This window comes from Penicillium riverlandense (assembly GCF_028828495.1).
Source record: "Penicillium riverlandense strain IBT 135883 chromosome Unknown utg000002l_segment0_segment0, whole genome shotgun sequence".
Lineage (NCBI taxonomy): Eukaryota > Fungi > Ascomycota > Eurotiomycetes > Eurotiales > Aspergillaceae > Penicillium > Penicillium riverlandense.
In genome coordinates this window covers 2,458,458-2,479,974 of record NW_026643195.1, presented here as the reverse complement: position 1 = coordinate 2,479,974, position 21,517 = coordinate 2,458,458, and the positions used below count along the sequence as shown (strand labels likewise).

Here is a 21,517-nt window from a genome sequence, read left to right as displayed (position 1 = left end):
TATTTCCACGGGTATTCTATTTGTTCATTGAATCATGACAACCGTCTGCGCTTCGCTCCATGCCCCGTCGATGGCTCATCACCACCATCACCACCCAACCCCCTCCGCTCCATAGGCAAATTCTTCCTCTCCTTCGAAGCCATCTTCTTCCTCCTCCTCTCAAGCGCCTTAGCTCGATCCCTCGACCCCATCTCCTCATACTTCTTCATCATAACCTGCTTCTTCAAATCCGACTTCTTCAGATAGTACGGGGTACTCTTCTTCCCCTCGCGAATAAGCTGCTTCTCCTTCTTCTTGTGGTCGGCAATAACATCCCGTTCCCGTTTCCGCGCCTCCATAGCGCGCATCTTATCAGACGCAGACCGGATCTGTTTCTTGAGCGCTTCTTTCTGCTGTGCATTCTTGGTCTTGGCGAACTGTTCCTTAAGATCTTTCAATTCGGACGCCCGGTACTCGTCTAGGAAGGCGTATGCTTTGCTTGCTGCTTCGGAGTGTTTCCCTGCCCCGCTGTGGCCCATGACTGCGGCGTCGAAGCGGGGATCGCGCGCTTTGGCGACGGCCGCGGGCTCGATTACCGTTCGCTTGCGGGAGACGGCATATTTGGAGGATTGCACCATTGGCGCGTGCTTGGAGGATCGTTTCTTTTCTTTCTTTTCGGTGGAAGCGGGGTTGTCTTCTTGGGCTTTGGAGCGCCTCTGCTCGCGCGCGGCGCGGATCTGGGCCCGGATGTCGTCGAGGGCAGAGGTTGATTCTTCGGTGGAGGCTGTGGTTGTCAGTTTATTCTTGCGCTTCTTAGGCCCCATAGATGCTTGGGCCTTGGCGAGGGCTCCGAAGGAGATGTTGTTTAGCGAGGTTTGAAGATCATCGTTGTCGTCGCTCAGGCTGTCTTCTTCGGCTGCGTCTTGATCAGACTTGTCGTCGTCGTCGCTATTGTCATTCATAGTGTCGGACTCGTTTGACTGGAGACAATGTCAGGCAAATTATTACCTTCCCATCTGAAGACAAAGAGCACATACGTCTTGCGATTGCATGTCGCCATCCTCGGATTCTTCGTCATTCCCCAGGCCATCCTCGCTAGGTGCTGATGCGTCCGAGTATATTTCTTCTTCTTCCTCTGGCCGTGCACGCACCCGGCGATTCAGCAAGTCCGAGATAGGCATGTTGTATGGATACGTTAGAGACTCGGGGAAGAAGAAGCGATAAAAGAAAAAAGAATACTGCCGCCAAGGCGGTGAACCCGATAAACTCCCCGACTCGACAATTTCATGATCTTTCCTGACTTGCCACAAACTCATCTCTTCATTCTTTCTCGCTCATGGATGGCCCCGCTTTTTCTCATGTCGCTGCGGCCTCCCTGGTCTCCCACTTACCATCGTTCGTTGACAATAAAGCGCGCCCTAGTCCGGCCTAAGGTTGGGAAGGTTGGTGATTGATACCCCCAGATTAATCCACATGGTTGCAAACTAATTGACTGTCTCCATGGATTCCATAGGTCTCAGCGCCGACCTCTGTCGTTTATGATTATTCCTTCTCACTTTCCGATTCGAGTCATTCCGCACCATTAAATCCGACACCTGTCGCAACGGGTTGTGCTCCAATTTCCAACACAGGATTGCCAACCGATAATGAACCAGACATGGATCGAAGGTTCACTGGTAACGGTTCGGACGATCAATTCTCGAAACAAGCGCTTTGGAATCCGAACATGTCGTTCCCGGGCATGAACCGGGATGCGGAGGTTGAAGGCGAGTTACCGAGAGGCAATACTTCGTCGTTCCCGCAATACAACCAATTCAATCCGGGTTCATTCGGCACCTATACGACCGGCCAGGGCAACCCAGGCTCACAGCCTGCGCACTATGGGAATTTACCGCCTCCGCAACCACCGAACCAGTCTCCCATTGCCTTCGGCGCGTTCAGTGTCCCAACATGGAATCCTACCCACCCAGGTCATAATGCCGTGCCAACAATGCCCTCTTTCAACCCCATGCTCTTTTCTTCCATGATGGGAACCCCAATGAACATGAATCCGTTCCTCATGTCACCCTCTCAACAAGTGGGCTCTTTCCAGCCCATGAGCACGACGGCTGCTTTGACCCCGGAGCCTTCGGGCCCGCCGACTGTGAAAGTCCCTATCCCAGAACAGGACTACCTAGCACAGGCATCCCTGCCTCCCCAAAAGTGCGACTCGCCCCGTCCCCTTCTCGTCATCCTGGATCTCAATGGCACTCTCATCTACCGGAAAGCGCGCAAGTTTCCTCCCTCATTTGCTCGGCGAGATGGTCTGGACCGCTTCCTGGAACTGCTGTTGAAGAAGCATACGGTTGTGATCTGGTCCAGCTCACAACCTCAGACTGTACGGGCTGTCTGCGACAAATTATTCCCGGGCGAGAAGCGGAAAGCGCTGGCAGCAGAATGGGGTCGAGACAAATTCAATCTCAGCCGTGCACAATATAACAACAAGATTCAGGTCTATAAAAAGCTGGAAATAGTGTGGGGGGACCTAACGATCCAGCTTCAATACCCGAGGGAGATTCTTGGCAATGAAACTTTGCCCGTCGACAGTTACCCGACAACAAAACCGCCTTCAGCGGGGAACTCCTCGAACAAAGCTCACTTGACTCGAAGCAAAATGCGAGGGGAACAGCCGAAATTCATCAGCCAGTTTCCCGTAGGCCAAAGATGGGACCAAAGCAATACTGTCCTGATTGACGATAGCAAGTTGAAAGCTTCGAAAGAGCCGTACAACATCCTAGAGATCCCGGAGTTCATGAATGACCCAAACATCGATGAATCGCGGCTCTTCGCCAAGGTCCTCGGTGCATTGGATGCATTATCTCGCCACGACGATGTCAGCAAAGTCCTCCGAGTCTGGAACGAGCAGATCCTCGAAGACCATGGCATCCTGGAGTTGAAAGCAGTAAAAGAGGATCCAAGTTTCTGGGAAACCGAGAAATTCTTGGAGGAAGAGGACGAAGAGGATGACGATGGCGGCGCTGCCCTCTTTAACGATTCTTATGGACTTCCCACCACTGGCTCTGTGGACGCTCTCTCCCACCAGAAACCCCGTAACCAGGAACGCAAGAAGGAGCGGAAGGCTGTTGCGTTGGAGGCGGGTGCAGAGAAAACGGTCGATTCTGCCGCATCGCAGCAAAAGCATCAAGACAAAAAGGCCAAGAAGAGGGAGAAGAAGCGCCTCAAAAAGGCTGCTGCCAGAGAAGCGCAGGCTTCGGCCGCCAAAGCAGCACATGTTACCTTCCCCAAACGAGCAGAAAAGGTCAAAAAGGAGCGAACCGTTATGGACGCGAAGGAATCCAAGCGCAAAATGAACGCCGATCGCATATATGATGATTGGAAAAAAGCAACCCTCGGTGGATCTGAATTTGTCACTGCATCGCCGCAACTTTCAGGCCGAATCTCGTCAAATACCTCTCAGGGACAATCTCCTACTGCATCGCCACTGCTTGCAGGCCGGATTCTACCAGAAAAGATATCTCGAAGACAAACTCGCTCGCTATCGCCACTTTCCTCCTCTTCCGAATCGGAGAATGAGCTTCTCGACAGATTGGAGGAGTCGCTTGGGTTCACGAAATCAAAGAGCGATAATGCTTGATTTGTTTAGATATCTCTTACGTGATTGATTTATGCTGCATACTGTCTATTTTTATGGGATGATCAGAGGGGGCGTTTGAGGTGTTGATAGACTTCGTTTTGCTTGTTATTGTACAGCTGCATCAAGTAGACATTATTCGTGTACAAAATTTTATACTCAATCAGTAATTTATTCTACATTGTAGTCCTATTTGATCACCGGGTAGAATTGAGCACGCCCCTGGGTCTGATATGGATGAAATGGATAAGACTTAGCCCACCGTGATTGGTGGGGCCGGGAAAGGCCCAAAAAAGAATTCCATAGAACTCCTGCCCATTGCGCCGAACATAAAACCTCCCTCATGACATGAACCCCTTCAGACAACAGTTCCGGGCCGATTCCTCCTGGCACCCGGTTGGCCTTGCTTCCTCATTCCCAGATCTCGACCTGGATAAGGACGCCTATCGGATCGCCCCAAGATGCAAAGCTTTCCGCATCTCCACGGCGAAGGCAAAGGCGCCCGAGGCTCCGGTAGAAGCGGACATTGACCAACCGGGGGATCTGAAAGAACAGGTTCTCGTGTTTAAATACAAAGGGCAGGTACACGCTGTCGATCATGTAAGTACGAGTCAGAGATTTGATGTCAGGTCCTTGGATCAAGCTGAACCTTGGATAGCAATGCCCGCATTCATCATTCCCACTTTCCCAGGGCAATGTCTTTGACATTGAAGACTTTGGGATCACCCTCAGTGCTGGAATTACTTGTCCTAAGCATGAATGGTCCTTTGATATCTTCTCGGGCCAGGCGGATCGCGGCAACTACAAGCTGAAGGTGTGGGAGGTCCAGCTGCGGGAACCTCGGGTATCATCGACTGACGGGACTTCTGAGAGTGATGACAAGGAAGTTTGGGTCAGGCGAAAGCAACGAATCGGCTAAGATGGCCGCTCCATTTTATTTGGAGGGGATCTATATTTAACAGTTGCTATGAGCAACTCGGCCCTGTAAGATAGCCAACCCTATTTGGCGGAGAAAATCTACTGGATACACGTACCTGTATATAGCTATTTACATCTCCACTGTGGATAATAATGTACTCGGTGGTCGGAGAATTACAGAATCACTAAAGGCCAAAACTTATTGCTTTGAGATCGTGTTCCTACCCAGAGTTGAGCCCACGTAAATTGTGTAGCAGGTTCCCACGAGAATGTCCAATCTATCATCGCACTACCAAGGAATAACCTCCCCGGTCTGTGCAACAAACTCCCCCGAGATAGTATCCCTCGTAGCTCCATCAATAACCTCTAGCATACCTTTCACACTATCCTCCACTGTATCCGGCGGACCTGGAGGGTAATTCCACTCCTTCGCAGCGAAATGACCATTCCTCGTCTGAACCCAACCAGGATGCAGCGCAACTGCAACGAGCCCTTTATGTTCGTTCTGAAGGTGCAGGGCCCGAACTAGCCAGTTTGCAGCTGCCTTGCTGGGTCCATATGCACCCCCAGTCATGGGCTCTTGAGCTCGGATGGAGCCGACAGATGACGAAATCAGGATAACTTTCGGTGTTCCGGAGGGAGAATTTTGGAGCAGAGGCCAAAACGCTTGAAAGACCATTAGCGGCGCGATTGTGTTCACCTCAAAGCTGGCACGGAGGTCCTCGGCGGAGGTTTGGGTTGCTGGGTGCATTGGCGCGGCGAACCCGGCATTGTTGATTAGGACATCGATGTGGTCAATGGTGTCGACTGTCTTGGAAAAGCCTTCGGAGATTTGCTCAGGGCTTAAGGCTGCTGTGAAATCTAGCTGGATGATGTGCAGTGCACTGCCCTGACCGGTTGCTGTCATCTCTAAGTGCTCGGCCTGCAGGCTTGCAGCTGCTTCGTCGTTGCGCACCGTGGCTATGACGGTAATGCTGGGGCGGGACAGAAGGGCCTTGGTGAGGCCAAGGCCGAGACCTCTGTTGGCGCCGGTGACGACGTATACTTTGTTCGTGCTGATTTCGGATGCCATGCTGACAAGTTCTTGTGCAAAACGAAGGATGGCAGTTTAGGAAAAGAATATTTGTTTGAAGCTTTTCCTTTCTCCTTACGACGGGAAGGGTTCTGTGTGGAAGGGAAAATACAAGGCTGAAAAAGAAGATGGATTGACAAGTGGGAGGGGCGGTCGTTATATAGGTTGGCCAGGTGCTCGTAAGTATGTGTCTTGAACCGTCGTGATTTGCTGCATTCAATCATTGTGGCTTGCCCCACCAACTCCCTATAAATGTAAATACAAACTTCTCAAGTCCTTCACACGATTCAAAGATACCCCATTACTTCTAAGGCTGCTTTCGTGTCCACAGACATCAATAGAGTAACTGATAGTACTCTGGCAGGCTGACGGAAGGCTCTCATTAGGGCTTGAGTGAAGCGTCTTAACCAGCATCTCAGCATAAAAGTCGAAGAGCCAAAAAGCTCAGATGCAGTATATGTAGAGCAGTGTGCAGCTCAAATCGCAGGAATTTTGTCTCGGCTGCGGATTGACTTTGGTATTTATGGAGATCCTTAATAGCACAATTGCGCACTCTATTTCATGCTTTTTAAGCACCCTACGTGGCATACGGCTACACTCTGTGGTAAATATAACCTTTTGTCGATGTACCCGATGATTGGTGCTTGTTTGCGTCCTATGGAAAATTACACAAGTACAGACCATTCTGCCACTCCGGTTTGCTGAGTACTTCCATCAATGAGAAGGGTTGCATATCGTCCCGTCCAAACCCCTTTTCCAGCCAAGCTGATATTGACAGACCCCTGATAGACTTGCCGATTAAGACTAGCTTCCGGTCTGCCACGATTGTACCTTGAAGTAATAGCACCAGAGGACAGATTGATCTTTGTCACGTCTTGGCCACTAGAACTACTAGTGTTGTGGAATATGACAAATGAATCGGCAGGGGGTGCTGTGGTCCATTGAACGAAAAGGCTGTTGACCACTTGGAATCCCTCGCCACTCAAATCGACGGTAAAGCTGCTGGTCTTGTTTGCATCTGCCAGCCATGATGTACTATTAGAGCCATCAATTGCGGCCTGGGAAAACTGGCCAGGGGTCTTTGCTTGCTCTGAATAAACCACTGGGCGACACTGGACGACGTTTCTCTTCGTCTGCGAGTTCATGTTTGGAATTCTTAATGTGCCGCCTGGCGGGAGCTCGAATGTCTTGATGTTGTCTGATGCGCCACGAGCCAATTGAACGGTGATGCTTTTCGAGCCAAACTCCGGGTTTGCTGTCGCCAATGGTTTCTCCCCGGAGCGTCTGAGAATCGTGTGTTCCTGAGTCGCCTCCGCATGGACAGGCCAACCTGAAACATAGAATGTGGGGAAGCGCATGTATGGTATCTGGGGTGGCAAGACTGGATACACCTGCACGACGCCGGGCGTCATACCGTAGCGCAGACCAAGGTACCCCATCAAGTCAACCTGCAGGATGCCGCCCATCCCAGTGAAAAATGGATAGGCACCTCCACCATCATCCATCTGTTCGGAGGTTGTGAACCAGGGTCCATGAACATATGGTGTCCACGAGTATAGGTCGTATGTGTACGCCGCACATCCCTCAGGTTCAAGGACCGAGGAGTCGATGCTATAGATCGCGTATGTCATTCCCGGTCCATCCAGGGCTTGCTGAGACGCGTAGTATTGAAGATTTTCTATCTGGTTGCTGAATGTTGCGTTGTTGTTGTTGTTCAAAGGATAGGTGAGGAGGACAACGTCGGCTTGCTTGATGGATATCGAGCTAGGCATACCCGTATACTCCAGAGTCAGATCCCTGCTTTTATCGATTGGGATCTCGATAGCATAGGCTTGCTCATCCCAGTGGCTGTTTTGTGACTCCCCAAAGTAAGAATTGAAAGCATTGGCATTAAGGAGTGTGTATTGCATCAGCGCCATTGTGTATGCTCCGTTATCAACAAAAGAAGCGTATTCGTCCGGATCTGTCATGTTAGTCACGGTCCAGGTCCCCGTCGATTCGTTTAGTCGCAGCAGATCGGAGTAGAAAGTAGCAATCGAATTCGTGATCGGAAGCAGCGACTCTTTGAAAAACTGATCGTCTCCAGAAGCCGCCCAATAGTCGATAAAGGCCAAGACAATGTCCCCGTTGTTGTGATACTCATAATCCCAGCAGGGGGCAAAGGCCGAGCAGTTACCATCACGCCCTTGCGACCAGGCGTAGTCAGCGGCGCCGGGTGAGAATGTGTAGTTTCGCTTCGAACCTTGCCAGGCTGTTCCAATATTAGCCTGTGCCTGGTGGTAAAAATATGTTCGAGAGAGAGGTATCTGCTTCGCAGCGACTGGATTCGTGGCGAAAAGATAAGGACCCATCCATATATCCTGGTCCCAATATCGCTGGCCGCCGTAACAATCAGAGAGCAGCCCGCATACACCAAACCCATACATGTTTATGGGTGCGTTGTTAACCTGGGCAAGGTTATTTTCGGTAACGCTGGTCATGAGGAGCATTGCCGCTGCAACGACCGTCGTGATCTGCCGGCCCACCAAGTGCGCAGGAAGTCGGTGCGATGTTGGGTCAGCAAAGCTGGTCACAGCGGTTGTAGGAAATAGCTCCCTCCACTCCTGGATGTGTCCCTGTAAGGACTTCTCAAATCCGCTTGCCACTGCTGCCTTCGCTTGCTTGAGTGCCCATTTTTCGGGGTCTTCAAAGGCGTCGGAACTTGCAATTCCCACATACTTGACTACGCTGACCGGTCGGTGCGGCTGAAGTTTTATTTCCATTCCTTGGGCAATGGTGGATGCACTTGTACTGATGTACGGCTCGTCCGTGCTCTGTCGCAAAGCTGACATGTTCGCATTGGGACTGTCCAGTGTGGAAAAGATCCAGCCTGTGACGTTGCTCACTCCTTCTGGACGGATGGCAGTGTGAATGAACCGTTCGTTCATGCCCTTTTCAACAAAGTCCGTTCGGAGAGATGTGGCTCCATCAATAATGTTCACTACCTTAGCGGACATAGCCGTTGATGATGTGATGCTCATTCGCACGTAAGCCCGATTCGGATGTAGTCTGTCAGCCAGAACCATATAAGAAATGTCTAACGCTGCTCCGGGCAGCTTTCTCGGTGACCAAGTGTAAGAATAGCTGGCAGTGCTTTGTTTGTAATCTTGCTGCAGCGTCACATTTGAGAGCTCAGCCTCATCAATCGTGCCGTCAAGATATATGCCATTTCCTAGATCAAGCACTATGGAGCCCCAAGAAGGGATCCCGGCTATGGAGCTTTCCCATCCATATTGGCTAAGCCAAGGCTCCGCCGCAAAAGTAACATTCGGTTGCCGATCAAAGAACCCGGCAATGGTGGAAAAAGTGACATGATCATTAAAATATGGGCCGCCCAGAGGGCCGTAGTTGTGTGGGAAAGGCCCGGTGGAGGCAAAGCTTGCGCCAATGTAACCGTTGGAAACGAATGACTGAGAATACCAGTCCGTGTTGTTGGAATTGGTGCTTGTCAAGGTCCAAGCATTGTTATCCCAGGTCACACCAGGAAATCTCGTATTGTATACTGAATCCTTCTGCTTTTGGCTCGCGGAGGCTGGGCTAATACTGCCGGCCAGGATAGCCGCCAGGCATAGCGAAATATGTACCATTGTCAAATCCTCAGCAAGCTATCCCAAGGACCAAAGAATTTTACTTCCGTTAGGACAGGCCCGGGTCGAGTAGGGCTCTCGTGATGCAAAGTTAACCTGGAGAGCAGATAACTAAATGAAAATCATCAGTGAGATCCATATGTGAGGCAATTGTGAGAAGCAAAAGAAAGAAGACAAAGAAGGCTTGGATAACATACTGTAGCTAGACAAGGTGGAATGGCCAGGGGAAAAATGGGCGCAAAATTTTTTGTTTCTGAGGGTCGCCAAGGTGACGGGTGATATGGGCGATGAAAAATGACGATCAATGGGAAGAGAATGGCAAGCGGGGAAAGAGAAACTGATTTATTTCCCTAAAGTCCGAGGCCAAAAAAGACAGAAACATACGAGACAAAGATCGTCCTCTGGGTAGAGAGGAAGGAGCGAGTTAGGGTGTGCACTGCAATAATTGGCCGAACATATACACCCACATTCTTGGATCTCTGGAGTTCCTAAAACCCCAGCAAACCCTAAGTCTATGGCAAGAATCGCTTTTTACCATCTACTCACAAGCAGCAAGTGTTCTGAACTTGACAAACCGAACGACCCTTTTCCCCGCGTGGGTCTCCCCGCAAGGTTTTGACTGGATGAGAACTCCCTCAATTACATACTACCGTTCCATTAGTTACTACATAGTAATCCTGGAGGCCTAAACATGGATGTCACCCTAACTATACATGGGGCCAAGAACCTCTGCATGAGAATTCCGCCCGGGCTTTCTCTTATTATTATCTATGCTTGGTTGTCAATTCAATACAGATTCAGGTAAGGCGTTCTTGAGGGCTTAGGTCGAAGCTCGAATGGTAGTAATTGAGAAGTGTTTGAACGAGGGTGGTCGGTCAAACATACTCCGAGGTCCTAACAAAGACCTCTAGGTCCGCGAGGTCCGCGGGGTCGCTTCAATTCCTTGACTAAGACGTTCTACTGCAAACGTCATCCTTCTCTAAATATTATTATGCGATCTATAGATGTTTGGGAATTTCTGCAGTTTCACCTCTGAGATATCATGGCCTAAATTGAACGTCAATCGTATTATTGAGCACAGTTTTAAATCAATTCTTATTTCTGAACACAAATTCTTACGGGTCTCGTTCATTAGACTCATCAGGCTCGGCGTCGTCATCTTCTTTCCCGACTCTTTTTGCAGCGCGATATCCTCTTGCTCTTTCGAATGCTGGAGGACGCCGTTGTTTCCCGCAATCTCTTACTGCCGACTGAGCTTGAACTGTTTCGGGGATGGACAAAGGAAGACTAACCGAGGAAATTTTAGGGAGTTAAAGGAACAACTGCGCATTATTGGGGACAGAGTCAGGCACATTTCGAAAGGGATAAATTGCCGAGCTTTTCAAAGAGCTTGAATTCGGTCGTTTATTTGGATAAACATAACTAAGTTAACTATATCGGAGTTGGCTATGTACAGCAGGAAACTTGGCGGGCTGAGCCCGGGCATTAGTGCCATGGGGAGACTGTTAATGTGGAGTGCCGCCTAGCGAATCACTAGGCTATTGGAGATCTTCTCCGGGGGCTTAGTGCTTAGGATTTGTTAGCTGCTATTTATAGCGTTGATGCTAGTGAGATCGAATCGTTAGTGACCCGGAATGGCTTCAGGGCTCTCAATTGATCACAATGAGACCCGCAAACTGCTTGCGAACCGGGTTCATAAGTATCTGAGGCGGGAATTCTGGTATGCACCAGAACTGAGTGCGCCAATCAATCTAATCGGAAATCAAAATGAGGTACCTGTATTTGAAGCTATCTTAGTCACTCATATTCATGTTGCAGGCCGGGTTGATGACAATTTAGGTGAGTATTGGCTACAGGTAACGGTAGAGTCTTCGAAATAAGGCGTATTTCAAGGTTGACAGCCTTTTTAAAGTTGCATGTAGCCTTTAGGGCCCACTCACTCCACGTGGGGAATGTGGGCGAACCGATTGGAGGAGCAATCAGCGGAGCTCGTATTCTGAAGCATTTAGGCTGGGGATACCTTGAAGTTTCAACTCCCGCTGTCATTGCCCTGAAGATCTTCCTGCTAAGCGAACTTCCCTGTCAAACATTAATCCTCATCGGGTTCCCTTTTGCGTAATAATGCAAAACGCCTGAGTAGTCTGCACACTCGCATCTATGGGGGCAAGAGGATCTCTACATTCGTTAGCGACTGTCATATGGTTCTCAAAGCACGACGTGACTTGCCGGCCCGGCTCTATGCTCATCTTGATCTTGGGCGTCTGTAGTTCTCGTACTCACCATCTCTAAATATTTGATGGAGAAGGAGGCGGAGTAATCGCCACATTTGCGTCTATGGGGGCGAGAAAGAGGATCTCTGCATTCATCAACGAATGTCATATGGTTCTCAAGGCACGCTGTAAACTCCTAGCCTGGCTCTATGCTCTTTTGGATCTTGGGGGTCTGTAGTTCTCGTATTCACAATATCTAGATGTTTGACGGAAAAGGAGACGCTCTCGAGGGTATAAATAGACCGACAGTGTAGCTGGCATTGAAGTATTCTTGCACAAAGGTTCCTTTTCCAAATTCTGACTATCTGTTCGATCGCCCAAGCACCAATTCGAAATGCATTTTGTCTTCCTCGGGACGGCTCTGTCCTTGCTATGCGTACTGGGCCAAGCTGCTCCCCCTAGCCCTAGCGTTGTCCACACGACGACTGCAAATAGCGCGGGTCACACAACAACTGCAAAGTCCCCTAGGCCTTCCAAGCCTGCTCCTTCATCTATCCACCCTAATGGAACCTCCATTTCATGGAAGAATGTCAAGTGCACTTCCCAAATCACCGATGCGACACTGGACCCCACCGCCCGTTGGGATGCAGCAGATGCAGATGATGCCTTGAAAGCTGCTTTGGCTGCCTGGTCAGCTTCTGGTTCTTCCAGTGGCTTGAAGTTCCCCGAATTCATCAGCAATTACTTTTCTGGACCAGACAACTGGAACTGTGGAGATATTGGCAACACTCCTTGCTCTACAGTGCTCACCTGTAACCAAGTCAAATACCCTGCTGGGTAAGTAGGCTTCTGTCTTTTTGAATGAACAAGTACAAGTACTCACTCAAACGAACACGCAGGTATCTGATCATGAACTCTTTTTCCTCCATCCACCAGGTATTTCGATTTGCCCGTCATTCGTGTAATTCTTTGTTGACTAACCTGGAATATCTTCTACTCAGCTTCATCAGCAGACCTATAATGCTCTTGGCGACGCTCTAAATGCCATGCAAAATGATATTGGTACCTTTTCCAGCACGTTTTCGCCCCAAAAGCCGGACGATAGTGAAATAATCAAGATCATCCTGGATGCCTTAACCATGGGTGCCAGCATTGCGAGCTCTTATGCTTGGAACATTGGTAATAATATCCATTGCTGTGTCTGAACATTGTTACTAACTGGAAGTCGGGGTTCAAGCATTAAAACAAATTGCGACTCTTGCCACCTCGAAGTACTTCTCTATGGGCAAAGATGTAACGAACGCAGCTCTCATCTCTTTCAGCACTGCGACAAGCAAAGACTCGCTGTCATCGTCAGTAATCTCCCTTACCCTTGCGGCACAGCTTGATCTAGACCCAGAGGCTTACCAAAAAAAACAGCGCAAGCAATGCATTGGGTACTGAAAACAGCATCTCGGATGCACTTGGCACTTATTTTTCAACCTGGACTGGCATGGAGGGCGGGTATATGACATCCCTCTTTAGTGGAGCAAGCGATGACTCCTCCATCGGTGGTCTTCAGGAACTGGTCGCCAATGGTTCCATGCTTCTGCTTTCAGATCAGGTAGAGTTGACTGGGATGACTGCCGAGGCAGAAAAGATCCTTTATGGGCAGCTGATTCCAGCTGCCTGGGCAGTGGCTCCTACCAAACCATATCCTCGAATTCTGTAAGAATATGCCCCCGGCTAATTGGGAGAAAAGGAAATACTTACCAATTAAATCAGACGAAATGCAGGTGGTTGTTCCACCTCCGTGAATCAAGACCTTCTCAAGTGGATTTCTGAAAGTACCATGGTGGGAAGCTATGTTTGCTACAATAATGATGCTTACTATGTCGTGAGCATTAACTCTGAATCTGGCCTGCCTTTTCAAACTCTCCCTGGTGGCACTCACTCGACACTCGACGGTACTGCTTACGGCGGTGTCACTCTAGAGGATATCGTGCAGAGTTCGTACCAGGCTTATCAGTTGAACAATAACGCAAATGGCTATAAAATGCCAGATCTGTCAAAGGCCATTGATGGGCAAGGAACGGAGGGTGACGTGATCTTCCAGAACGGAATCCGCACTCCTGGATTCTTCAACTTGCCCATCTGTGACAACATCACAGCTGCAGCTGAAAATTGGATACAAGGGTTTTATAGTGATGAATACTGGCCTTGTGATGCGCCAGCTGGTTACAACTCTCGTGGAACCAACTTGGTACGTGTTCGAAAGAAGAAGCATTTAACGCATGGAGTTTATCAGCTAATATGGATGATGAAGCACGTTAACAATGGATGCATCAACGTGAACGATCAGAATTTATGCAATCCCAGCACCACAAGTATGTCATTCCAATTCCCATAGGTCTTCATGATTGATCTGACAGGGAATCCTTTCCAAACAGATATTGCGGACCAAAACACAGGCAACAGTACTGCGACCATCTATGCAAAGTTCAACGGCGATGACAAGACTGATTACAAAGTCGTTCCTGGCTGCAAACTTGACGCTGTCTGGCCCCGGAATTATGGTGATATCTATTTCGGAAACGATAACTGCTTGTATGACTCAACCGGTGCAAAGATATTCGACCAGTGTTGTGACGAGTCAACTACGGACTCGGTTTCGAACCCTTACTATGGAAACTAATTCCGGGATTGTGTACGGAACGTGAAAGAGGTTGCTTCAGTTCCTTGACTAAAGCGTTCTATCGTGTACGTCATCTTAACCTCCAAAGGTTATCATAGCGATAGAACTCGTGTTCAAATGAGCGCCGTTACTTTACTTGAATAGTGATTAAAATGTATTTACACGAAACTCCATACACTTGCTACCTCCATGCCCACCACCTTTGCGGCTGCTGTTCCCCTAGTAACATCCAGGATTCCTTACCCATCGCTCTCATCTATGCTTTCTGCCCCTACTGCATAAATTCGGAGGGGCCCATCAATTTTAGCCCTCCTTCAATTCCATCTGGGTTTTCTGCGTCCACATTATTAGGTGGATGTCCCATTTCTCCAGGATCGTTTACCTGTCTTTCTGAGCGGCCTTTCCAACTTGGGCCTTTTCGGCATCCTTGCTTGCTTGAAAAGGATCTCCTGTTGGCTGTCGCCGAGTGTTGCTGCTGTGTCAATTTGAATTCTCCTTGTGGCTTTGTGCGGGCTAGAGTCGCTGCTCCTTATTTGCGTTTTCAGCTTTCTTAACAGTTCGGCCCGGGCATCGAGTGCGCTTGGGACCTGGGGCTATATAGGCTGGTCAGGCCCATATGCCCATTTGGGCAAAAAATAGACTATGAGGAAACGGGCGGGTCTGCGAAAGGGCCCAATTAGAATTCTAGGAAATAGGACCATTTCACGTGGTATGATGAATCATTCTTATCTACCCAAACCCTTTTGGATTCCTACGCCCTCTCATATTCTCCTACCTTCTCACCATGGACATCCCTATAGCAGAAAACGTCCTGGGAACTCTAGGCGCGGTGGGTTCACCAGCTTGAATTATTCTTTTCTATACAACTAATAAAGCTCATAGGTGTGCTGGTCTATCCAGGTAAGGCATCAATGATGTGTGGCTTAGATCTTATGCGCTTATGCTAATTCTTTGTCTAGCTCCTACCCCAGATTATAATAAATTACAAAAGACACGACATTGAAGGCTTGCAGGGGTCAATGATGCTGTTATGGGCAGCTGCGGGGGTCCCTCTCGGGGTGTACAATATCGTAGAAGAGTTCAACGTGGCTCTAAGAGTCCAGCCTCAGATACTTACAACTCTGAGCCTTGTTACTTGGGGTCAGTGCCTATACTATGGGAAGGTAAGTGCTATCCGTCTTAGGTCATTGTCTACATATTGTTGACTATGGGATAGAGGTACTCTGTCACGAGATGTATTGCTTCGGTCGCTCCTCTTTTTCTAATTTTTGGTGGCACTGAAGCGGGATTAATATTTGCATTAAAAGAAGCCCGATCTCATGGTATCAGATGGCCTCTCATCTTGATGGCTATTTTAAGCGCATGTCTGCTCTCAGCAGGGGTGCTGAGGCATTACTGGGACATTTATGTCCACCGAACTGTACGAGGAATCAGTTTCTTCTTTGTGGGCATCGACGCCGCTGGTGATCTGTTTTCTCTCATATCTATTTGTGAGTATAGTGAGATGTTTGGGTGAGAAACCAGTTGCTAACATACGATAAGTATTCGGGCCGGCTATTAACATACTTGGCATAGTTATATATGGAAGTGAGTTGGCACTTTGGTTGGGCATCTTCGCATGCGGTGGCGTATTCAATCTCCTGCCTTGGCTGAAAAAACGTACAAAGAGGCACAGTGTGACTCCGCAGGAACCTGTATCTCTGCATCCGATGTCATCGTCAACTTCAGTCTTCAGAACCGCATCTGGGCGCGAGGTAGTAGAAAGGCGAGGTTGGCCACATGCACCCGAAAACTAGATTGCCACCACTAATTACAATGCTTTCTGCATCTACTATAAGAAAGAAGTAAATTGAGAGAACATCTCATGCTGTTGTCTTGTTCGATTCATACTAAACTATCAAGCAGCCAGACTGAGACGGAGACACCTTCGGTCCTGATGGATCATCATTCCACATCTCAACGTATCATAACCATGAACATAAGGAACATCGGCGCGTAAGTCTTTTTTTAATAGGGGGACGGGAGAGTGAGGGTATTGGGGAGCAGGGTAAGGAAAGAATTGCGGGTCACATCTATTTGAAGACGTGGCCGTCCTCAAACTCGTACGCCTTGCCGTCGACGGTGACGGGGACGTCCCAGGCCCACATGTCCTCGACAAGCTTGCGGTCAGCCTCGCTGGAGGGGTCGAGCTTGATGAAGTCATAGCTCTCCCAGTCGGGAGCGACGTCGAAGGCGGGGAGGCTCTCCTGGCCGCGGACCATGAAGACACCCTTGATGAGACAGTTGTAGTTTTCACCGTAAACACCCTGGGCACCGAAGAGGTACTTGCGGGAGGCCTCGAGACGGGCGTGGAAGCCACCGATCAGGTTGTTGGCCATGAAGGTGAGCTTCAGCTCGTTGTTGTACTTGTAGTTGACCGCCCAGAGCGAGTACTCCTCAGCGTTGAAGTTCTTCCAGAACCAGGGCATGGCTTCCTCGCGGGTCTCGCTGTTGGAGTACTGGCGCTTCCAGTCGTCCAAGATGAGGGTGGGCTTGCCGAGAGCCTCCAGAGGGTGCTTGGGCTTGGGCTTCTCCTCGGCGGGCTTCTCCTCAGCAGCGGGGGCAGCAGCCTTGGGCTTCTCCTCCTTCTTGGGAGGGGTGTACTTGATGGTCTCCTCAGCGAAGACGGGGTTGGGCAAGACAGCCTTGAAAGCGTCCTGGTTGATGATGGTGTTGTACCAGCGGGTGACGGCGGGGCTGTCGGAGCGGAACTTCTTGTCCAGGACAGTAGCGAAGGCGCGGGTAAGGAGGGAGGCAGCGAAGATGTCAGCCAGGGTGATGCGCTCGCCAACGAGGTAGGTGTTGTTGGTGAGGTGGGTCTCGAGAACGCCGACGGTGTTCACAGCAACCTTGGCGGCCTCATCGACAGCCTTCTTGTTGTAGCCATCCAGGCCCAGAAGGGGGCGGTACCAGGCGGCGAGCTTGGGCAGAAGCTCGGCGTTGGTGAACGAGAGCCAGCGGACGATGGAGGCGTAGTCCTGCTTGGTCTTGCCCAGAAGAGTGGTCTTCTCGTTCTGGGAGGTCACTGCAAAAGGACAAGTCAGTCAGAATGTCCAAGTGGGTCGTTCGAGCAATCAGGAGCAACAATGGGGCAATGTGAGGGAAAAATTTCCTCCAAAGCGGGGTAGGCCAAATTATCAGAATTGATATTATCAACAGTGTAGTTCAGTCAGGGATAACTAGTAATGATACTGTTCATCATGCAAAGGGCACAAGAGGGGGCAAGTGTGGTGTGGTTGCTGCGTAAGAATAAACATCGTCAAACGTACCGTAGATGGCGATGGCAATCGCCTCGGTGAGAGTGTAGCCATTGGCGCCGACGAAAGCGGGGATCTTGCCAACGGGGTTGATCTTGCGGTACTCAGCGCTGGAGTTGAAAGCAGCAGTAGCCTTAGCCTCAGTCTTGACCAGCTCCAGGTCCAGGTTGTTGTGCTTGGCAGCAACCAGGATGGCGATGGTACGACCGTTGTCCTGACGGGAATTAGCTTAGGACCAGATAGAGGAGAATATGAGATTGAACATACAGGAAGACCGTAAAGCTTGCCGAAGGTCATCTTGAAAGATTTGGGGAGGTGGAGGAAAGAAAGGATAGAGAGAAGAAGATGAAGAAGGGAAGGAGGGGCTGGAGACGAAATTTTGTGCGCGGGCTGTTCTGTCGGCATCCGGAGAAACCAGTTAATGCGCGGCACGTGATTAGCGAAAAACACTTGACTGGACACCTCGAAGAACTACCTACGCCATTCAACGAACACAACAACCATGGCCGGGCACAGGTCCAATTGTATCGCTCAGGCGATGCAATTGCTTCGGCTGTCATCATCCACCTCCCGAGTCTCCGCCTCCCGTGCCCCCTCACACCTCCGACACCCCCGAACCCAAACCCGCACTTATGCAACAACAGAGGAGGCAGTATCTCCAGCAGCACCGGAGATCGACTTCTCAACCTTTAACAACCGATCACCCGCTCGAATTGTCCCTGCCTCTCCGGCCTATTTCTCGGGCAGCCCCCGCTTCATCGACCACGTCCTAAAGCTCGAGAAGCTGCAAACGAAATACTCCGGGCTCCCGACCATGGAAGCCAGCGAAGCCCCGCGAATGGCATGGTTCAAACTCGCCCAGTTCCGCGATTTCGTAGGCGAGCCCGTACCCACAAAGAAATACAAGAGCCTAGTCAAGATCCTACAACGGCTCAACCGCATCCAGCCAGCCGTCGTTCCCGCCGAGGTGCGGTCCACGCTGGAGTCCTTCCTACGGCCCGGAAACCCATACGCGCAGCAACTGGCGCCTCCGACGGTGGACGAGAGCGGGCGCGCGCGCGGGAGAGGCAAGCGCAAGGAATCCTCGGCCGTGGTGCATCTCGTCGAGGGCGAGGGCGAGATCCTCGTTAACGGCAGGTCGCTGGTCGACGTGTTCAAGCGCGTGCATGACCGCGAGAGCGCGCTGTGGGCGCTGCGCTGTACGCAGCGTCTGGATAAGTATAATGCGTGGATCAATGTGCGTGGCGGCGGTGTGACGGGTCAGGCGGAGGCTATTACGCTGGCTACGGCGCGGGCGTTGCTGGTGCATGAGCCGGCTCTGAAGCCGGTTTTGAGAAAGGGTATGTCTACTTCCTCTTCCATGAAGGGTTATATTATAATACTGACATGCTTGGTTCTAGCTGGTGTGATCTCCGTCGATGCCCGTCGCGTCGAGAGGAAGAAGCCTGGTCACGTCAAGGCCCGGAAAATGCCCACCTGGGTCAAGCGGTGATCTATTTTCGTTCCCTTTTGTTTCCTATGTGTGTATTATTTCCACCTGCCATGGCGCAGCCGATCGAGAGTCGCGACTCCGGTCCTATATCCTGTACTCAAATGCATATTCGGGGTTTACTATTCTGGCGATTCGATTCACATTGAACTATCATTCGTGATGTCTGAGGGTATCTATGTCTGTAACAAACGGGAGAATACTCTCCTTAGAATATTGCTCCGAACACCCAGAGACGGTACACGCCGAATTGCGCCAAACTACCTTTTGACCCCCCGTCAGCCCGCACGCGCTCCCGAATGCAACTGATCCAGAATGGAAACCAGACCCGAACAACAACAAAAACAACAAAGGAACAAGCTCGCTCCGCAGATCCGCCTATGTACAAGCTCCCGCGTCAGTTGCGAGAAACAAAAAGAGAGAGAGAATAGCTAGAGAAAAGCTACCGTAACAACGCGAGGTCGCGTCTGCTGGTCGCCTTGGGAGAGATGAGTGACAAATTGTCGTTACTTTTCGAAGCGATCGCATCATCAGCGATCCTCCCAACAACAAGAAGAATGAGTAGTAGTGGCCCCCAGCCAACTAGGGCAGGCTAGTAAACAATAGCCCATCGTGGCGGTAACTAGTCCCGGAGACCTGGGCAATCCCCCGCGCACGACAGTCGGTACCGATCGACGTCCGAGCGCGGACCACTTTGCCGGGTAATTATCTGCAAGAAAGGGGAGAAAAAGATGCAAGGCTGACACGTTCCATGAATATGACGGTCACGGTCAAGCTCAAGGTTTCGCGGCGGCGGGCTCAGGGACGGGCTGGAGACGGAGCAGATCGGGTCTGGCTTCGATCAGATCTAGGCATTGGCCAAGCACTAGTTCATTTTAGCTTAGTTCCTTTATGAGGAACTAAAGTATGACTTACCACAGAGGATCTCCTCTTCCCACACCCCCACCTGATAATCGACGAGGCCGTGCTGCTCAAGCTGATCGCACAGGTGGATCAGAACCTTCCCCATGGCCTCTAGACGCTCGCGGCGCAGCAGACTCGTCTGCGGTGGCGGATGGCCCGTCGCAACGAGGTCATGCGTCAGATCCTTTTGTTTCTGGCACACGGCCAGCCAGCACAGATTGAAGTCGCTCCAGAGCTGGAGCCGGTCTGCGTAGAGAAGGTGATCATCGCGGAGGATTCCTAGATTGGATATTCACGATGATCAGTTTGGTCCAAATGTCTTGTCCATTCCCATACAGTGGAGCTAGCCAAGGTCCTGCAGCTGGGGAGATGGATGCGTACCGAGATCGCGTGCGTTCGTCACAAGCCACTCGGAGATTTCGAGGAGGGAGCGGCTCGCTTCGACTAGTCGTCCTGCGCGGGTGTGTTCGAAGGTCAGGAGGAGTGCGCGCTGGTACTGCCTGTATGCCTCGTCCAGACTGGGGTCTGCAGATAATTGCTGTTGCTGGTGATGTTGGTGCGGATCTATTCGCGCCGTCGGCGCAGCGCCAATGGAAGTAAAGTCCGCCATTGTAGCGGCGAAGGGCTGCTGCTGTCCTGTCGTACTGGGACGCGCGATGGAAGCAGCCTGCGGGTTGGTACTATATGGCTGCTGCTGTAGTTGCGCGCTCAGATAGGGCGAAAGCACCGACTGAGGAACCACCCCGGCGCTGGATGGTTCCTCTGGCACATAGTACTGTGGAACTCCAAACTGGTTCGACAGAGCGTCCATCGTCGCTGCAGACTGCCGCGCCGAGTACTGTGGCACCACCTCGTAGGCGCCTTGGCTGTGCGTGGATGGGCCTTGAAAGCCGTATAGCATGGCCGACTCATATGGGTTGAGGGACGCCTGCTGCTGGTGTTGTACGTCTTGATGTTGTTGTTGAAGGTGTCCGCGACGCTGTTGTTGTTGTTGTTGTTGTCTATGGTGGTGCTGTGGTTGCTGGTGCTGATGGCGCGCAAAGTCCTGCTGGTAAGTCCCAGGCACCTCGTTCGCCTGCAACGAACCGGCTTGGAAGGCTGTTCCTGTGTGTCCTGTATAGTCGGCGTAGGGCATCTGCTGGACCCTCTCCGCAGCCGACAGGGCGGACGAGTCTACTGCGCGCGAGTTGTTGTGCATGGCCGCCAATCGAGCCGAGGAGGAATGGCCTATGCCTCTCAGGCGGTCATGGTGTTTTAGTCCGTGATTATCACCATCCATCAGGCTGTCCCACGCGGACTGCCGGTGCACTTCGAGGTCAGCCCACGAGTTGGGAGACTGCGGCGGACTCGCGTAGGATGCCAGGTTGGGTGAGGTGGATGTAGGGTTGATTGTTGGGTAGGTAGGTAGGAGTATTGTAGTAGTTAGGCAGGGCACGTTGTCTGTCTGCAGCTGCAGCCGCAGAAAGAAAAGAAAAACAAGCGTATAGTCGTAATGACGCTAGAGGGGGCTTGTGGGTTCCATTCTTGACCCTCTCTCCAAACCCGAGCACCTGGACTATCATCATTATTGACTACGCACTAGAGGAATGGGATCGACGCGGCTAATCTGCATTGGGCTGCCCTGGGACCATCGGGAACCCGGGGAGGAGGTTCCTGAGTGGGTTCCCGATCTCAGCTGTCAATGATGGACGATGTGTAACTCTGGGGCTGACTTTAGGA

The 21,517-nt window shown here is 50.9% G+C and overlaps 10 protein-coding genes across 10 annotated transcripts; 5 read left to right on the top strand and 5 right to left on the bottom strand.

Annotated features, from left to right (window-relative positions):
* Positions 1-32: 32 nt before the first annotated feature.
* On the bottom strand, positions 33-1,160 carry rrp36 (putative pre-rRNA processing protein; the record flags this gene model as incomplete). The annotated part of the gene is made up of 2 exons (XM_057194728.1): positions 33-959; positions 1,017-1,160. The coding sequence occupies 2 exons, from the start codon at positions 1,158-1,160 to the stop codon at positions 33-35; spliced, it is 1,071 nt and encodes a 356-aa protein (XP_057056083.1).
* Positions 1,161-1,636: 476 nt separating this feature from the next.
* Positions 1,637-3,613, top strand: N7474_003312 (NIF domain protein; the record flags this gene model as incomplete). The annotated part of the gene is made up of 1 exon (XM_057194727.1): positions 1,637-3,613. One exon carries the CDS (start codon positions 1,637-1,639, stop codon positions 3,611-3,613), a length of 1,977 nt encoding a protein of 658 aa, XP_057056082.1.
* Positions 3,614-3,958: 345 nt separating this feature from the next.
* N7474_003311 (Rieske (2Fe-2S) protein) lies at positions 3,959-4,529 on the top strand (the record flags this gene model as incomplete). Its single annotated transcript, XM_057194726.1, has 2 exons — positions 3,959-4,210; positions 4,269-4,529. The coding sequence occupies 2 exons, from the start codon at positions 3,959-3,961 to the stop codon at positions 4,527-4,529; spliced, it is 513 nt and encodes a 170-aa protein (XP_057056081.1).
* A 288-nt stretch (positions 4,530-4,817) lies between these two features.
* On the bottom strand, positions 4,818-5,600 carry N7474_003310 (SDR family oxidoreductase; the record flags this gene model as incomplete). The annotated part of the gene is made up of 1 exon (XM_057194725.1): positions 4,818-5,600. One exon carries the CDS (start codon positions 5,598-5,600, stop codon positions 4,818-4,820), a length of 783 nt encoding a protein of 260 aa, XP_057056080.1.
* A 665-nt stretch (positions 5,601-6,265) lies between these two features.
* Positions 6,266-9,226, bottom strand: N7474_003309 (acid trehalase; the record flags this gene model as incomplete). The annotated part of the gene is made up of 1 exon (XM_057194724.1): positions 6,266-9,226. One exon carries the CDS (start codon positions 9,224-9,226, stop codon positions 6,266-6,268), a length of 2,961 nt encoding a protein of 986 aa, XP_057056079.1.
* A 2,604-nt stretch (positions 9,227-11,830) lies between these two features.
* Positions 11,831-14,110, top strand: N7474_003308 (uncharacterized protein; the record flags this gene model as incomplete). Its single annotated transcript, XM_057194723.1, has 7 exons — positions 11,831-12,273; positions 12,336-12,372; positions 12,438-12,615; positions 12,662-12,792; positions 12,836-13,143; positions 13,201-13,678; positions 13,826-14,110. The coding sequence occupies 7 exons, from the start codon at positions 11,831-11,833 to the stop codon at positions 14,108-14,110; spliced, it is 1,860 nt and encodes a 619-aa protein (XP_057056078.1).
* Positions 14,111-14,894: 784 nt separating this feature from the next.
* N7474_003307 (PQ-loop repeat-containing protein) lies at positions 14,895-15,626 on the top strand (the record flags this gene model as incomplete). The annotated part of the gene is made up of 3 exons (XM_057194722.1): positions 14,895-14,939; positions 15,070-15,273; positions 15,327-15,626. 3 exons carry the CDS (start codon positions 14,895-14,897, stop codon positions 15,624-15,626), a joined length of 549 nt encoding a protein of 182 aa, XP_057056077.1.
* Positions 15,627-16,182: 556 nt separating this feature from the next.
* N7474_003306 (putative translation elongation factor eEF-1 subunit gamma) lies at positions 16,183-17,703 on the bottom strand (the record flags this gene model as incomplete). The annotated part of the gene is made up of 3 exons (XM_057194721.1): positions 16,183-17,174; positions 17,419-17,620; positions 17,674-17,703. 3 exons carry the CDS (start codon positions 17,701-17,703, stop codon positions 16,183-16,185), a joined length of 1,224 nt encoding a protein of 407 aa, XP_057056076.1.
* Positions 17,704-17,908: 205 nt separating this feature from the next.
* Positions 17,909-18,898, top strand: N7474_003305 (mitochondrial 37S ribosomal protein uS9m; the record flags this gene model as incomplete). The annotated part of the gene is made up of 2 exons (XM_057194720.1): positions 17,909-18,746; positions 18,807-18,898. 2 exons carry the CDS (start codon positions 17,909-17,911, stop codon positions 18,896-18,898), a joined length of 930 nt encoding a protein of 309 aa, XP_057056075.1.
* A 773-nt stretch (positions 18,899-19,671) lies between these two features.
* On the bottom strand, positions 19,672-21,077 carry N7474_003304 (uncharacterized protein; the record flags this gene model as incomplete). Its single annotated transcript, XM_057194719.1, has 3 exons — positions 19,672-19,760; positions 19,811-20,077; positions 20,180-21,077. The coding sequence occupies 3 exons, from the start codon at positions 21,075-21,077 to the stop codon at positions 19,672-19,674; spliced, it is 1,254 nt and encodes a 417-aa protein (XP_057056074.1).
* Between the last annotated feature and the right edge of the window lie 440 nt (positions 21,078-21,517).